Here is a 19283-nt window from a genome sequence, read left to right on the forward strand (position 1 = left end):
TAGTAAAAATACTCTTAATAATGATAAAAGTCATTTTCTACTTTGTTTATAGATATCTATAAACACTTTATAGTTTAAATTGCCCTTTTTCGATACATTTTATACACTAGAACACTGCATTGTTCTTTACTTTCTTTTATGTAGAAATTCTGAAGCATGGGACAATTTTTTATGATTTTTCCATTAGATGGAATTGGAAAGGAAGCTGAGAATACTATTACTAAAATTATTTCCTTTTAAGTAGCTATGATTATTTCATTGTATATCATTATTTTAGATATATTGCTATATGTAATTGTCTTAAAAAATCTAGGATGTTCTTTTAAATGTAATTTTGCTCAGAATATCTCAAATATACACCATATGCCTTTTGTGGAACTCATCATTTCTACATGACCAAGTAGACATTAATCATATTTAAATGAAATAAAATTGTAAATTTCGTTCTTGAGTTATTATTATCAGCTGTATAAATACATTCACTGAGCCTTGATATTAATTGCAATTTCCAATTATCTAGAATGCTTGCAGTAAAAAGCGAGAGTTGTGTGCATTTTCCTGTATGTTCACAATTCATATCCCCAGAACTGCTGAAGGTGCTGGTTATATAATGCTTATGTGAATTTCTTTCAGTTTGATAGATAATTAGTTTAAAGAATGACTCACGAAACATGTCTGCCTATTATTCTTTACATGAAACAATGTAAGCAAATACTAAATAGAATTTTTCTGAGCACGAGCTGTGTTATTTTCTACACAATATTATATTTTTAAGTAATGTTGGAATTGGAATTGTGGGATATGAATTATATCATGCAAATAAATCAGCCTTTAACTTTGTTCTACTGTGTCTAATTTGTGTGGTGTGGGTAACTCAGCATGAATCTACTCTTTACTATATTTTAGTGTCATTTAACCCCCATGTTGAACATCACAGGTTCTCATTGAGTAGGAGAAAAGCATGAAATTAGGTGGGTGGAACATGAAGGGTGGGTGGGTAAGGATATGGGTAAAATTTGGGAGGAGTTGATAGAGGGGAAAAACATAATTAAAATATACTGTATGAAAAGATTAACTTTTAAAAAAGTATTTCCTAAACTCTGACTCTCAGTAGCTATTTTTATTTCCTTCCTCTATATTTTGATTTCCATTCCTGTATAATTTGGCAGATAAACTTACTTTATTTTCATTTACAAATAATTACACATATATTAAGTTGTAAACGTTGATATTTTGGTATAGACTTACATTGTAAAAAGACCAAATCAGGCTAACTAGCATCATTTGACTTCCATTATTTATTGTTCCTTCATGGTAAGACTATTAAAAAAGTCATTGCTTAAATACTTTGGAATATTCAATCCATCATTAATTACAGCCATTTTATTGAATAGAACAATGAAATTCACTTCTGACATCTGACTGAAACTTTGTACTCCTTAACTAGTTTTCCCCCTTTTCAGCTGAAATCCTTTCCCAGCCCTGATAATCATCCTTTTATTTTGTAATTGTGTGAGTCCATTCCCTTTTGATTCAATATATAGAATAGCTACTACTGTGTTTCTCTGACTCTTGCTTTTTCTTCTAAAAATTAATGCTCTCTAGATTCAGTGTTGTTGTCACAAGTGACATAATTTGTGTTTTCAAAGTCCAAAGGCTATTGATTTGTGTAGTTACATGAGAATTTTAGTGCATTTACCCACAGATGAACACATAAGTTATTTCTCTATCATCACAATTTTGAATAAAGTTTCAATAAACATAGTAGTATTAATGCCTGTTCAATGCATAGACATTAATTTTTTGTTTATATTCCCAGTCATAAAAGTATTGATTTATATTACAGTTTTACTTTTATTTTTTGAAGCTTCCGTACTATTGTCTACAATGACTTTGCTGGTTTATCATCCTATCAAATGTATAAAGTTTCCTTTACTTGAACATTTTCTAGACACTTGTTTTATTTATTTAATATAGTTTAGGTTAAAATATAACCTATCATTTCCTCCCATCCACTTCTTCCCCCAACATATCTTCCCTCTCCAGTCTCTCTCATTTCCCTCTTAAATTGATAACTTCATTTTCTTTGATTATTACCATTTTGTAATGAATAACTAGTTAGAGGGCTTGTTCCTGGGAGAGGTTAATTCTCCTCTCCCAAACTTAGCAGTCATTATTTCCCTGTACTTCTTTGTCCAGAGGGTGGAACTCCATCTGTATCAGTATGTCTATTGGTATTGATTAGGCAGCCATTTATAAAAGACACAGCCTCATAGCTGACTTCCTGAGCATCTGTCACTTAAAATCTTTGTGCCTAGTTCTCTATAATGTTTTCTGAGCCTTAAGTACAGTTTAAAAGTACCAAATATATAAAAAGTGATATTTCATTGTATATTTAATGTAAATTTCTTATTACTGAAAATGTTGAACATTTTCACATGTATCTGGTGGCAACTTTATGTTCAAAATATTCAAATCTTTGGCATAAATATAAAAAAGAATCTCAGATACTTATTTCCATATTTGACCAATATTGAACTCCAGGTATAAAAATTCAAAGTACAGTTGAAGTTAATCATGCCAATGTTTCCCTAAGATATTAAAATCAATCAATTTCAAATTGAATTAATCACTTCACAGTAACTACACTTTCTTTATAATCAAGAATCTTTTATTATTTTTGTAGTTTTTATTTCTTCATCACCCTCTGCTGTGAAGAACAAAGGAATCTTTTCACATTCTTGAATCAATTTTGATTAAATATTTTAGTTAGAAGGAAGGTACATTGGTAAGTAAATAACTGTGATAACCAAAACTGGTAGACCTATAAAATTGACAGAGTACATTTAATGTAGTCTATACTGCTTTACTTCTTTAATTTGTATTTGCTTAAAATAATTATAAATTTATATGTGTATACACTTATTGACATGCTACATGTCCCTACCAGGTTTGTGTGCTTATCTGTACTTTTGTAGTGATGGAAAATGAATATTATTTTTTACAGAATTTTCTGATTTAAACTTTTTAAATTTTTATCTATAGGGCACAATTTGTTTCATCCTACGACAATGTATGTTTAGCTTTCAGCATTTTAACAAGTACATGTATGCCATTTGTATTGAAAATATGTATTTTTTAAAATATTATACTGAATCTGTACCACCCAAAAACTTTGGATTGGATTTTTCTATTACCACAAAATTTCTAAATTTATTTCCAAGTTCCTTCTGAGATGGTAGGGCTGATCTAATGGGAGCTCACCAAGGCCAGCTGGACTGGGACTGAAAAAGTGGTATGGGAGAATTGTCTGTAATCTGTCAATCATGTTTTAAATAAAACGCTGATTGGCCAGGCAGAAAGTTTAGGCGGGAAAACAAGATAGGAAGTGGAAATGATGTAATGAGAACAGGAGAACTTTGGGAAGGAGGAAGTTGATTCCCCCCACTCCTGCTCAGATCACCAAAGCAGCAGGATGTGATCTGCCCCACTGAAAAAAGGTACTGAGCCACGTTGCCAACATAGATTAGAAAAATGGGCCAATCACCTTTATAACTTAAAAAGATCTCTGTGTTATTTCTTTGGGGCTTGCCGGCTCTAGGGTACCAGGTGGGACAGAAACCACCAACAAGCAGGTCTGGCCCCCTCATGTTACAAAAAAGCATAGGATAAAACTGGACTCCCAGAACATGGCGGACAATGAGGGCTGCTGAGAATCCAAGGACAATGGCACCAGGTTTTGATGCTACTGCATGTATTGGCTTTGGAGGGGCCTAACCTGTGTGGATGTTCACCTTCCTAGACCTGGATGGAGGGGGGAGGACCATGGACTTCTGGAAGGGCAGGGAACCCTTACTGTTCTTCGGGCTGGAGAGAGAAAGGGAGGGGTTTGGGGGGAGAGGAAGGGAAATGGGAGGCGGGGAGGAGGCAGAAATTTTTAATAAAATAAATATATATATAATTTCATTCCTAAATTTTTATATATATATATATATAAATTTAGGAATGAAATTTAAGTATAGACCTTTACAAAATTTAGACATTACATTATATAAAACTCTAGATATATTAATCCAAATTATTGTATGCATTTCAAACCCAATTATTTTTCTATTTGAAAGCAAGGTACTCAAAAGTGGAAAATAGTTTCAGAAGAAAAAAGATTCCACTGAAAATACTGTAAAACACACATAGGTTCACCCCACACACTTAAAGGTATTTTATTTTAAAGTCCACTTTTCCATATTTTTATATAAAATAAGGAAATAGACTGCAAATTAAAAAGAAGATAGTCTACTTTTATTATTAATAGCTAAATATAATACATATATTTAGTTTTTAAAATTAAATGACAACAGTTACCAATTTTGCATGATTGTATATTCTTTCTGCTATAGAATATTTCAGAAGTCTAATACTTCAATAATATGTTCCTCGATTCTATGTAATGTTATCTTGTACTTGAATTTAAATAAGTTAATATGAATTCTTATTTAGCATGTCAAAGCTATAATGTTTTGACAACTTGCTTCTAGGTAAAAATAATCTTCTCTATAATTTCATCATAGTGGTAGGAGCAATCGCAAGAGGGAAGAAAAACCACATAATGACACAGGAAATCAGAGAATAACTCAAGAATCAATATATTTTGTGTTTTTCTATTTGATAAACTGTTTGGTCCTATGACAACTATGTAAATTCTTTCTAATGATGGGTTCTCTAATCACTTTACTCACATTATTTCCATCCCTTCAAGATACCACTATCACCTCCCATGGCAACATAGCAGAAGATGCTTCTAGCGCATTAAATCTAGTGGGGGAAGCTACATTCAAACCTTGGCATTGTTTAGAGCTAAATTTATTAAAATTCAGTACTTCTTATTCCTGTCACACATCATGTACACATCTCTTAAAGCACTTCAATCATTCTATCTGACACATACAATTTACTTTTTCTTTGTGCAGCATTATATTTTATGTATAGTGGGTAAAAACATATACCATGAGTCCTAGGTATTTACTGGGATCTTACATACTTAGATAATAAGATAGGATGCCAGATTTAATTGTTTGTGCACATTAGCCATATAAAAAGAAGTATTTGAGGTTTTATTCAGTTATTTAGAGTTTGCATGATGAGTACTCTTTACAAACTGTCAAAGATAGGTAACTATAGATGCTAACACTCGGACTAAACAATCTATGGGGAAGTAGAGTATAAATTTAGAGTTGAGAAGAAATGGCCCATAACTCCTAAAATAAACTCTATATCTGATCAGTATGTCTTCAGTGACTTTTGAATATCAGAGAAGCTTGAATTAGTCAGGGCTTTCTAAAGAATATAGCTAACAGGGTACATGGTAGGAGAAAAGAGGCTGGAGTTCTCAGACCTCCAGCAAGGAAGTTGGAGAAAGACGAGTTCTGATGGTATAGTTTGGGTTTAAATGATTTCAAGCATGAGTGCCAGAAAAAGGCAACGTTAGTTCAAATCTGAACAAAGATTCATCTTTCAACTGGTTAGATGTCTCACACGGAATTACGCCAAAATATTTTACTCACTCCTTTGATATAAATATTAAACTTACACTGATACCTTCAGAGAAACAGCCAAATGAGCGTTTAATCAAATATCTGGGGAATTTTTTAGCCTAGTCAATTTGCCATAAAATAATAGTCATGCTTACAAAAGCAAGATGGAAAAGGGAAAGTTGCAAATAGAATTATAAACAACTAGAGATAGCCCCCAAACTTAGAAGAGTTAATTTCCTTCTCTAATTTCTTTTTAAAGCCATTTTGCACTGGTGTTGGTAGCTACTTATAAATCAATTTAACTTCTCCATATTATAATAATTTTTAGGGACACCCAACTTATTAACAACAAATCTGAAACTGAAAATTTTACAAATTTAATATTAATTTTAAGGATGTGCTAAGATAAGTTCCCTTTTTACTAATTTGAGTGTAAACTGCAAGATCTGCATATACTTCAAAATAAATTGCACAATGGTGTTGGTATTCTACTAATGATAAATGTTAGTTTGAGTTAGAAATATTTGCCTTGGCATAAAATAGTCATTCTGAACTAGATGTCAAAGAATTTTGGATATGACTCAACAGTGTGGTGATTTTGAGTTAATTTAAAACATGCCCTGCTGCATCCTTTTTAAAAGACTTCTGAACAAAGAAAATAAGCCTTATCACTGCCTGTGAAAGTACAGGGTATGATAAAGAGGTGTTTATATAGGCAAGAGGCCAGAAGATGCGTTCATTTTCAAGCTATGGTCAACAACAGAAAACATCTCTTTCAAATTAACTCAGAAAAGCACTGTCTCTCCATATGTTAGCTTAAATTAGTTACTCTTCCTACAGCACTTAGTGGGATGTGTGTGTGTGTGTGTGTGTGTGTGTGTGTGTGTGTGTGTGTTTTGTAGGGGTGTAGGGGGGTAGTCATGGCTAATCAACATGATTTTTCTTTTTTATATTTTCTATTTTCAAACAGAATGTTTATCCAGAGTCGTTCACATTTTCAGAAGAGCTTTGCATGTAATAACTGCAGATCTGCATAAGGGTACTGAGGATACGATGATTTTCCTTAATGAGCTATATTCACATTTTACATAAGAAGAATCTCAAAATAGATCATAAAGAATTCTCCATGACAAATTCTCCTGGGACAAATTAGCACAGTTTTGGAAGTGGGTTAGTGAGAAGTGAGTATGTCAGTGGGAGAGGGCAGGGGGAATGTAGAAGTGACTTTAAACAGGTTGGTTTTACTCACGTCTGTGTTTATGTAGCCTTTTAGTCACATGTCTGTGTTTATGTAGCAGCTATGCACTTTGGCATCAAAGAAGCTGGGTTAGAGACTTCAGGCGTGAGGGCTGTGAGTTTGCAAATCTAGCAGCTGGAGAGTGTTTGTGGTAGCTGCTTTCCTGTGCTAAGCTGATTTACTTGTTTAAGGTCTGACCTCATCATCCTGTCAGTATGGGTTCCCACCTACACTGTTAGCGGCAGCTTTCTGCTTCAGCTAGGCTGGAAGTATTCACAGTGTATCACAGGCAGAGGGGGAGGGGAGAGAAAGCAAGAAAGACTGCTCTCTCTCTCTCTCTCTCTCTCTCTCTCTCTCTCTCTCTCTCTCTCTCAGCACTTGTGCTTTTGTTAGTTCTACACAAGTGGCAGAGATACAAGAGATAACAAAGGCTCCATTTCCTTTCTGTTAGAGAAGGCTTTTGTCTTTCCTCCGGCAACAATGTCAGTGTCCGGCAAGAAAGAGTTTGATGTGAAACAGATCCTGAGGCTTCGCTGGAGATGGTTTAGTCATCCTTCTCAAGGATCGCCTAACACTGGAAGCTGCCTTCAGCAGGAAGGATATGAGCATAGAGGGACCCCGGTTCAGGGCAGGTTGAAGAACCACTCACGGGACAGAAATGGACTGAAGAAAGGCAATAGTCCTGTTCACCACAATATACTGACGCCGGTGCCAGGACCAGCCCCTGCCCATCAAAGAGTCCTTCAGAATTGGCACCAACAAAACGTGATAGTACATCTTCAAGCAGATGAAGACACTCCTAAAGCGGCTCCAGAGGAGAATTTGCTCAAAGAAGCTTGTGAGAAGCACTCACGAGATTTGGAGATGATGGGTGATGACAAAATAGAAGATTCTAAATCACGGTAAGAGTTTTTGGTTATGTAAGTGAAAGCTTTAGCCTAGATTAACTTATTCTACAAAACTCCCATTTCGTTCTAAATAGAAACGTTACACTATCTCTGAGTTTGTGAGCCTCCAATCAGGGTCTTCAAGAAACCCCCGCCTCTAGTCTATGAAAGAACACTGTAATCATGCATATGTTTTGATAATTAATGAGAAGTTATTATTCCTATGGTAGCTTTACTTCTGTTACATTCAGAATTCTCCTTTGCTTTTAAGAGAGATTTCTTTACGTTACTAAGCTCTGTAGATGTTTTCAACAGTTTAGATGTTCCCACAGTGAGAATTGTTTTGACAAGTGCATTAAATCAGAACTCTTTCTGATTTTGTGAACGGGGCAACTTTGAAAAAAATAAATCCAAGTTCTAACTGCAGAGCATATCCTTGTTTACTGCTTAGGACACAGTAATAGTTTAAAAATTGTGTTTCTTTTAAAGTAAGAATATATAAGATTCCTTGGCATTTGAGAGTCAGTCATTTTAAGTGGCATTGCTTTCATAGCCAGTTTGTAACACAGAAATGTTCATTGGGCAAGTAATAAAAATCTGCTTACATCAGCAGAATCTTAAAATAAGAAAACTGAAATGTATATTTTGGGGTAGATTTCTTATATGATTTTAACCTAACTTGCTTTCATCAGTAAGGTCTGAAGGGAAGAAATATTTATGCTATCTTCTAGCACTGTCGAGTATAAGTAAGCCTAGTGCATTGCCCGTATTTGTATTGCCATTAAAAATTTTATATTATTAATTTGGTAAGTCATAATTTAATTTTCAATTGAAATTAAGTTTTAGAAGTGCTGCAGAATAAAGAACTTCTTTGATGTTTTGAAAAATCACATACTAATATACAATGAAACTATACTAACTTCTTTGAAAATCTAGGTGTTTGAAATTGTGTTCCTATTAAGTACTGGGATATTTTCTTCATTGTGTGGGTCTGTTCACTATATTTAGAAAATGCAATCTTATTTCCATGAGTTTAAAACAGAATATCAAATGAAAAAGAAGTATATAATGATAGAGAAAAAGCACAATATTAGATCACATGCAATAAAGATCTTTTAAAATATCGTGTTTCTTTTCTAGCATATGCATTTTTATTTACCTGAAAAATAATACGACTATAAAAATATAACTACAATGACTGAATAGAGAATATAGCTCAACTAAAAGACTTTCATAATAATATGAAATTAGTGTTTTTCAGTTCAAAGCATTTTCTTGTGAACTACTTCCATACTTCTTAACTGACAAGTTAAAGGTTAAAAGTAATATAAATTTAAAAGTCCACTGTCATTTTCTAAGAAAACTGGGTATATCTCTGAATAAAACTAAAAAAGATTAAAAATGAGTCTAATAAATTAGATGCTAAAAGAAAACGACAAGTACTTGTCCAGTCTAAAACACCAGATGATTTTATTTATGATTTTGACATTCCTCATCTGCTAAAGAATCTTTCTTAATTATTAAATTTTCATAGGAAAGTTACTATTTTCTTAAAATAAACACAGGAAGCATTTATGCATGAGTCAAGACTATGAAGGCAGAAGGGAAAACTAAATTGAGGACTTTATTAGATAAAATATTATGTCTCTTATTACCTATTATACGTTTACATGTTTTGTTCCAACATAATTCAAAGAAAAGCACTAGGATTTCTTGTTCCTTTAATTCTCTCTTCCGTAGCAAGATTGGAGAACTGGAAAAAAAAGACTGCATTAAATTGGCAGCATCCTGCCATATCCTTGATACAATTTCAGATAAAATAAAAACAGTAATCAGTATGGAGAAATCATAAATCTAGCATAGGTGAGCTCTCATACCTCAACAACGAATACTTTCTAAGACATTCCACTTTCTGCAAATATTATAAAAACCAAATCCATAATGAGCTAATTTATTAGTGTCCAGTATTACAAAATAAGTCAAATTAATTCCCCAAAGAAATTAAAGTCACTATGTCAATTTCTATTAATATGTTGTTATAATAATTAAAAATTCAAATATATACTTACAAACTTGGATCACAAGTTAGTAATATATTTAAGAATGTCTGCCACAGGTTTAATCACTGTGAGGATGCATTTATCAATATTCCCCTCATCAGAGTTCTGAATTCTTCTGTCATTTGATTTTTTGATAGTCATCTGCCAACTCTGCATCATTGCTTATTTTGAAACTACCTAGTTCAAGAAAGATTTTCTCTTTTTTTGTTTTAACCATAAAGTTCCAATGATAAACACTGTAATATTACATTATGCTTGTGCTAAATTACAAGCTATTTAGGTATAGCCATGATTAATTATTCCTAAATAAATAATTGTATTAGTGTTTAGGTGGAAATCACAGTGTTAACATTAATCCACATTATACTAAACATCAATTATTGAATAAAATGTATATGACTTGTTCATGGTACTAACACACACACTTATGGTACTAACACACACCTTAATAGAGAGCTTCCGGTTAAAGACTAATTTAGTTTAAAATATCAAAAGGAATGAGGATGATGTTGTTGGCTTGTTGGACCTATAAATTTTTGAAAAACTGACAACTGTAAGAAAAATTAATCTGCATATATTTCTAATTTGGGAGTATGTGCTGAGAATCAAAATTCTGTCTTCACTGAGCACTTTCTATTTTTCAAGTAAAATTTGCCTTGAAAAATTGTAATTGCCATTGTAAATATCCATATAGAATAGAAAATGGGAACTCTATTAGCAGAAATTTTCAATAAGTAAATCCACAAATACTGAATATCCATTATGTTCTTGAATTCTAGATGTTAGTAATGAAATGGAATTAAAGGAAGTATCCCATTTTTATATCATATATATGATATAAATGAAGTTATATATATATTATATATTATATATAAATATAAAATGAAGTTATATTCAGAGACAGTGAAAAAGAAGTGATAAACAAAAATATAAATTTGAATGGATATAAGTGGTCTTAAAGAAAATTAAAGGGGATAGAGTGAAAAGAAGGTTTTCCTTCAGATAGTGACAGGTTTTTTGAATCAAAGACAGTTGAACTGATATTCAAATGGAATGAAAGAAGAAGCCAAGCTTCTGATTAACAAAAAATGAGGCAAGCGAAAGGTCACTGTCCCTGTTCCACAGAAGAGTCCTTAACTACTATACATCATTTTTTCTGTGCAAATCAGTACTACAGGCCCCCACAAAACCACCTGAATCAAGTACAAAACATCCTCAGATTAAATAGTGCACTAAACAAATTCACATTACACTGTTCATTGTGCTGATTTTATGATCACATTCATGTCCTTTGGACATAGAGGTGAGTTCTCAGCCATCCTGTAACCATGGTGGCATTGTGCTATCTAGGGAACTGGATACTCCGCTCCCACACAGTATGCCTCATGCACAGAGACCTATATGCTTTGTAGGAAGTATAAACATGGCATTGTGCAAGATTTTTTTTGCCAAAATATTTATATAGAGACACATTCAGTATGGGCTTTCATTCTCCGTCCAAACCCATCTGTAATATAGAATCTATTTAGAAAATACTTATGCATAAGGAGAAACATGAATTAAAAATGATGAAACTTATTCTAATATTCTTTCTAATACAATAAAGAAGTAGCTGTACAGTATTTGTAGGCAGGCTCTAAGAAAGTAAAACAGTAATTTCAATGACCCTGTGACTGAAATGTGCTGGGTATATTCAAATACCAATGCATTTTTTACTAGATTGCACAACAGAAACAGTGAGAGAAGAGAGTTTTGAAAGGTAATACGAAAATAAATACTAAAAATAAGATAATAGTAATGCAAAAATGAGAGGTTCTTAAAAATGTCATGGTTAACTTTATTTCTGGGCATGAAACATGGTTTAAGAAACCAGTTTTATATGTGCAAGTGAGTGTTAAATCAAAATGTGTAAAATATGTCTTCAGTCCTCATTAGTGTAAGGCTCCTTTTAAATTAATGCAAGTTGCGGGACAGGATGATGTGTGTATAAACGATCACCAGTACAACGCTGATGGTTACAATACGTGTATACAGGAAGGTGATAAGAACCTGATAAGTATCTGTGAGAAAAAAACTAAATTTACCTTCCATTTGTTAAAAACCCATTTCAACTTATAAATTATACATTTTTATATGTATTAGAAAAAATTTCATCTTAAGTAAGTAACAGTTTGAAAAACTAAAGGATTATTTGAGCACAAATGAAGAAACAAAAAGTACTATTTTTTAAAAGTGATAGGAAAAATGTTTAGCATTTTTCATTTTACAATGAATATTATCACTGTTTATTTTGTATGCCTTGTTTAGTGCCTAGAATTATGGTGAGACTGAATTGATCAGTCCAATTTTCTTCTCCAATAGGAGTTTTTATTTCCATAATAAATAGTGTGTACTCTTGCATTTGTGCTCTCATACAAGCAAAATACAAACATATTATTATATTGAGTAATATGCTTGGTACATATTTTAAGAACACAAAAATGTATGAATGTTTTTATTTAAAAAAATCAATGCTAGAATCTATTTGGAGCAGCCACAAGTGTCTCACTGTTTTTTTTTTTTTTTTTATCATCCTCTGGTCACATACACTTATTCTAAGGCGTTCAAATGATTAATAATATATAACTTATGGTTAAAAATCATGTGGATTGGGCCAACGATGTTTTAATTAGCAATGACAACTATTAAAGTGACCGTGATCCTCAAGATTCAGAGTTTCTTTCTATAATAAAACTTTTTAAAAAGAAGCATTTTTGTATATTAAAAATACTTAGAAATTCTCAGCTCGTCCATAGTGAAGTGAAATGATTTATAGCAAAAGATCAGGGTAGTAGCAACTGGTATTGACATGGCATACCTGAATATCACCTTATTTCAATATTATTGGATTCCATGTGTATACACACACACACACACACACACACACACACAGAAGATTTTGCATGATTTTTCTTTCTTTCTCATGCTTTCAAAGAAAAAAATTCATTTAAAGTTTTTATTCACTTGGATAATTATGTGTTTCTTATGTTTCTGGAAATTTTTATTCTGGGTATGTTCATTGCATATCATTATGCAAAAATATTGTGGTTTTCTAAGAAACAAGACCTGCATTATTTAATTTTACACAACATTATTGACTGGAAACTGTTTTCAAATGAAAGAATTAGGAATAAATACAATTATTTTTATAGAGTAGCTGAGGCTAAATTTTCTTAAATGTGATTTAAAACAAAATATACAGAAGTATATGAGTTCTTGAAGTATTTTCCTCAATATACACCATTTTAGCACCTAATTTAAACTTATGAGATAATTCCAGACAATTTAGAGCTGGAATCTTTTGTCTAGTTTTTAAACAATTTTTACCCATAATGTCTTTTCAGAAAATTTGATTCTATTATCCTAATATTAAATATATTTATGCTCTTTTTACCCATAGTTTCTTTCTGACAATTAAATCCTGTGGTCCTCATGTTAAATAGATTTTCTAAGTCAACAGAAGTGTACCACAAAATTATAAAAAGTGAATATTTGTTGTTTCTTAACTTGCTTGTATCCTTCCACAACCAATAAAATAATGCTGTTGATTCACAATTTCTAATGAATATGTCATATTTTGTTTCATCAAGATAATATTCTATAGGCAATCCTAGTGGAGGTAACTAAAACTCTAATAATAACATGGAATAATTTTATCCAGATGAAACTACTCATTGTTAGCCTTTAATATGTACCTATCGTAGGAGTACAGAATTCATAGGATCACAGTTTAACATTAGAGAAAATCACATTTCTTTTTAATGACTAAGGATACCACGGAGACTAGTGACATAGTGAATATTCATTGATATTTTCAAGTACAAAATCAACCAAAAATTTAAAATGTATTTATATTGTTGTCTACTACTTCATTTTGGGAAGAAAGTATTGATACATATAAAACAACAATCATTATATAAAACTTTTAGCTTCCAATGATAAATACATCATATAGCCATTGAGTATACTTTATTTATACTCATTCTAGTCAATTTATATATTTTCACTAAAGAGAATGCCAAATTCTTAGGCATACTGGGAGAGGTATTATTCTCTAATTGTATAGTTAAAAACAACTGCTTGAGGCAAATAAACTAGAAGCAATGAATCTAAATTAAATTTTTTTCTAGACATCTAACTGTAAGGCTGGGAAAAAGAATTGCTGACATTTTAAACAAAAAAAGTGTGTGTGTCTGTGTGTGTGTGTCTGTCTGTATGTGTGTGTGTGTGCGTGTGTGTGTGTGTGTAGAAATAGTATAAAGTACACATTTTTTAAGTCTACAAATAGACATGAAACTTTAGACAGCATTTATTTACATTGGAAGAGAGAAATTCCAATGATCATGTTGATACAACTTCCAGAAATGAAGCTTTAATCCTCCCATGATCTTCATTTTATTAACCTGTCCTGTATTGGTCACAGTGACTTACCCTTTGTTTACCTTCAAATGTTATTGTAAATGTACCTCACAACCTTTGCTTTTCTATTTTTGTTGGATCATCAGTATCCAAAGTTTAGTAGCACTTAAAACAATTACACCCTACAGGAATATTTAATGAAAAGCAATTCAAAATTCAGTTCTCTAATAAGGTAAAAGCCCATTTAGCATATTCAAAATATCATAATTTTTTTAAGTTCTATAATACCTGGGAATAAAGATTTATTGCCCCTGAATTGCAAAGGGTAACATGGCAGGTTTTGAAAATGCTAAGAATATTGTTTTTTTCTATTAATTTGTATGTTATAATTCTAAATTGTACCATTATTAATGAATAAACTTACTTTTCTTTTATTAATAAAAAGTTTCAAAAACTTTTATAAAATAATCTTAGACTGACTTAGAGACAAATATCCATGTATTTTTACTCCCTCTCTGAATGAGGATGCAGCCAGTACTATGGAAATGAGGTATATGAGGTATGCCTTAAGACCATAGATGGCTCTATTTCCTATCATAAAATTTAACTATATTATTTAATTACAAATCTCTAGGTTAATAATTAGCTCTCTGAAATCTCAGGCACTTCCTTTTCCAAGTTTATTAATCCATTAGCATATAATGTGAAGTTTTAACAAGAATAAGGAAATAATGTTCAAAATAACAGGCCTGGTATGTGAGAATTCATTTCCTTGAAACTAAGATGTAACATAGAAGGTAAAACATAGTTTGTTAGCTCAAGATGTTCTTTTTCACATTTAAATTATAACAAAAATAATTGTGTAGTACAAGAAATATGATTAAGCACAGGAAGTTTAAAAGAAGTAATTGCACTTTATTGGTAAAAACTGGAAATTTCTTACCTATGTATTTATTTACATAAAAGTGGAAGTCTGACTCTGGAGCAAAAGTAGCAGAAAAATCACCAATATTGTAAAACTAACCTTTAAAGCTCAACAAGAATATAAAGAAGAAAGCACCATTAGTAATTCTCTATGGCTGTAAAGATTATAGCAATGTCGCCTGAGAGATAGAACAGATACTATATTCAGCTTCTCCCTGGAGAAATTCTGGGGTCTATAGTAACAATTTCTCATAGTATTTCTAAAGGAAATTTCTTAACAAATAGTCCATAGTATTACTTAAAGCCTTGTGCCACTTTGATATTTAATGGTGTTTATTAAGTTCTACTATAGAATTGTAAATATTTTAAAGATCATGCCCTTAAGAAGTTTACAGTGCAGTTTGAATGATAAAAAATGGGGGGGGTTATACACTTCCTTCATAAAAGCCTTAAATACAGTTACAATGGCAGCAACTTGTTTTAGGTATCCTGGTGTTTAGTGGAGGACGGTGAAGATGGAAGGAAGTCTAATGATTCACAATACAAACAGGGAAAGGCTCAATTCAAGAATAGAAACAAGTTCAACAATGTGGAAAATTCTTATTTGGTTTCTCTTTTCTAGCAACAAAAGGACAATAACAATAACGTACTATTATCACCAGGGTTCCATTCAACTCTCTGATGAGCAGTTTGGATGATTTCAAAATAATCCTATACATGCTGAAAATATGTGTTCTGCCAATCACATTCTTCACAGTATTCAAAGATTTTCCTTGCCTTCCCCAGGTCCCACAACAAATTTTCATAGATATTGTATATTTGAGGATAAGAAATACTCCTGCACATAATTTTGGTCATTTTATTTCCACTGAGCTGTCCATTATAATCTCACTTTAAAATATCATGGTATTTCTGAGTTTTAAAACGCTTTTAAAGAACTATGCAGATATACAAAGTAAACCCAAGTATAAAATGACCACAGCTAATTCAAGGGAGAAAAATTCAAACTGTAAACACAGTTTCCCAACTGTTGACTGCTCACCATACTTCTTTCTCAATTATATGTTTGACTGTTTCATTCTGAAAGAAATACAAGCCTGCAGTTAGCATTATAGTTGAAAAGAGATTAAGTTGCACAAAGGATTTTGTGGAGTTAAGTAATTGAAGTAACTGTACCATTTTAAAATGGAAAATTATCATGTCAGAGATCCACTTTAAGCTATTTCACAGATCTTAAGAGAATGGATATGGCTAAATCACTTTGCTTCACTATTTGGAAAAAAGTACATAAAGTAGGTAGTCAATTTGTAAGTAGGTATTAGTCTTTATAAATTGTACATTACAAAAGAGGAGCTTTGCAGATTCTGTGGAATTTAAAATACAGGAGGGAAGGGTAAACTGTTAACTTCTGCCTCAGTAATATACATAGTAAAGTACTAAATGAATTGCTATTTGGTATGTTTCTTCTATTGTTTTTCATTTTGATTGGTTCAACTTGGTTTGGATTTAAGACACGGCTTTTTATTTTATACAATATATTCTTATTATGTTTATACCCACTTTTCTTTTAGTTCCTCCCAATCTCCTCTCTGATCCTGATACACACTCTTTCTGACCATTATTAGAAGTCAAACATATGTCTAAGGAATAAAACTGATATAAAACACAATAAAATAAGATAAAGCAAAAACAAATCAAAATAGGACAAAACAAGAATAACCAAAAAAAATACCATATGAGATTCTTACAGACCAGAGACACACATGTGTACACACACAGGAATACAATTAAAAATATATACAGAAAACACATGTAAGATACATGTATATGTGTATATATGTATTTGTGTGTAAGATATATATTCACAAAGGACTACTAAGATATATTTTTAAAGCGCTGAATTAATATTATTAAACAAAGAAACTTCAAAAATTACGATGACTTCATTTTTTTTTTTGTTGGTCATCTACTGCTAGGCATGGGATCTGTGCTTAGAAGTGGTTTATTTCCTGAGTGACACTCCTTTGGATAAAACTTACTTTTGTTTGAAAGTGGTTATCAATTGGATATAGCTTCTGGGTTAGGGATAGAGATACGTTTCCACATCTCCTCTCAACTCTACAACCCCATATGAGGCAATCCCATTTAGTTTCTGTGTATGAACCACAGTTTCTGTGAATTCACTTGTGTATCATCCCTGTTGTGTCTACAAGACCTTGATTACTTGCCACCCTTTATCCCCTGTAGATCTCACACTTTTTCTGCCTTCTCTTTTGCAGAATTTCCTAAGTTCAGATAGGGATTTGGTGGAGACCTCCCAATTAGGGCTGAGTGTTCCGTGATCTCTCACTCTCTGCAAATTTTCTGATTATGGGTCTCTATATGTGTTCTCCTCTGCTGTAGGAGGGAGCATCTTTGATGATGACTGAATAATGAACAAATTTATGGGCATAGCACAATGTCACTAAGTGTCATTTTATTGCAATGTTTCTTTATCAAAGCATCAATATTTGACATTCCCTAGGTTCCTGGGCCTTCTAGTCTCAGATTCATGGCTTCCCAGGATTATGTATGCCTTCCATTTCATGGAGTGAACCTTAACTCAAATAAGATATTTGCTGAATACTACCACAGTCTTTTTGCCACTATTGCACCAACATATACTGGCTTACTCTTTTAGATCATAGGATTTGTAGCTGAATGGAGAGATGGTTCAGCTATTAATGGCTAGGCTGACAAATTTTAAAATGTTGTTTTGAAAGAAGAATTCTTTTTGTGACAGATTTCTGGAAAACTATAGTAAAATACAAAGAAGTTCTCAATTCCACTACCATATATTATTCATGATATGAATGAATTTCACTACCACTCACTGTCCATTCTATTGTCTTCCTCCAGTTAAGCCTTAAGGGTTAACTACAAGATAACAAGGCAAGGAGATAATACAGACCCAATGATGCAACTCAAATTGTTTTCAAATTGATTTTATTTATGCACAATTCTACAAAAACCCTTGAATTTTTCTCATATTATAGTCAAGACCATAGGTCTTTTAGATAACAGAAACCACATGAGATGTTTATATTTTATTTTCTTCTTAAGGAATAGTTGTTATGGCAATATCTATCACTATTTTTTTCATATAATATATTTTAGTCATTTTCTATCCCTTCCCCAATTCCTCCCAGATCCTCCCCCCTTTCTTTATGCTCCCAATTTTAGGTACTTCCTATATTCAGCACTAAATAATATCATAAAAGAAAGAGCCAATAAGATCAAAAAAGCAAAAATAACAAAATAGTCACAACAAACCAAAATTAAGTCTATATTTGTATGGGCCAATGTAGGACAACAACTCCTGGGCATGGGGCCTGCCTTGGATTGTAGTTGATAATACACAGTGACATGCTGCAGGTATCAGCTGCAAATACCTTAATGACCAGTGTGGAAATTTGAACCAACTACCCCTTTTTAGTGTTAGGATTTTTTCTGGCTTGAACCTGCGTAGGTTTCCTGCTTGGTGCCACCGTCTCGGTGAGTTTGTAAGTGCATCAGTCCTGCTGCTTCATGAAGACACTATTTCTTTTGATTCATTCACCATATCCATTTCTTACAAACTTCCCACCTTCTCTTCTATGTAGATCCTTACTGGAAGAAGACAAACCATTTATTAGTGTTTGCTCCAACTAGCTGTTCTCTGAATAATGTCCAGTTGTGGATGTCACTGTTAATTATTATTTATGGCAAGAAGAAGCTTCTGAAAAGAAGTTTGAGTGGTACAGTGATATATGGGTATAAGCAATGGGTCAAAAGAATTCACTTTTTTACTAAGTTACTATAGCAGAATAATAATATAAGATTTCCCCTAGGACCATGACCCATTTAGTCTAAGATTCTCGGCATCATTAACAGTTCTTTATTTGGATTTTATTTCATGGAGTGTCTCTTAAATCCAAGAAGCAGTGGCTATTTACTCCCATAAGTTTGTATTATTATTGCACCAGTATATTTGCATGCAGGTTGTTGATGCAGGTCACAGAGTTTGTAGCTATGTGCTACTGATAATTACGTTTCTCCTCTGGTAGTATAAAAAGTATCTTAAAGCACCCTGAACTCTAGTCAGTAGGCATGAAGCTTCTGGGAACAACTAAATATTACCATGGATGACATAAGTAAGTGTTAGTCTTCAACAACAGGGACGTACCATAAGGTTATGGATGCTAATCAATAGCATTGGCAATAACCT

General features: G+C 32.4%; 1 protein-coding gene across 2 annotated transcripts in view; it reads left to right on the forward strand.

Moving 5' to 3' along the window:
* Positions 1 to 7161: 7161 nt before the first annotated feature.
* Klhl4 (kelch like family member 4) overlaps positions 7162 to 19283 on the forward strand; it is an 85132-nt gene continuing 73010 nt past the window's right edge. For both annotated transcript variants that reach the window (XM_038316235.1, XM_038316236.1), the window contains exon 1: positions 7162 to 7670. In XM_038316235.1, the coding sequence (XP_038172163.1) occupies positions 7249 to 7670 (422 nt within the window). In that variant the 5' untranslated portion in view covers positions 7162 to 7248. The remainder of the gene's footprint in view (positions 7671 to 19283) is intronic.

The sequence above is a fragment of the Arvicola amphibius genome, chromosome X (assembly GCF_903992535.2).
Source record: "Arvicola amphibius chromosome X, mArvAmp1.2, whole genome shotgun sequence".
Classification (NCBI taxonomy): Eukaryota; Metazoa; Chordata; class Mammalia; order Rodentia; family Cricetidae; genus Arvicola; species Arvicola amphibius.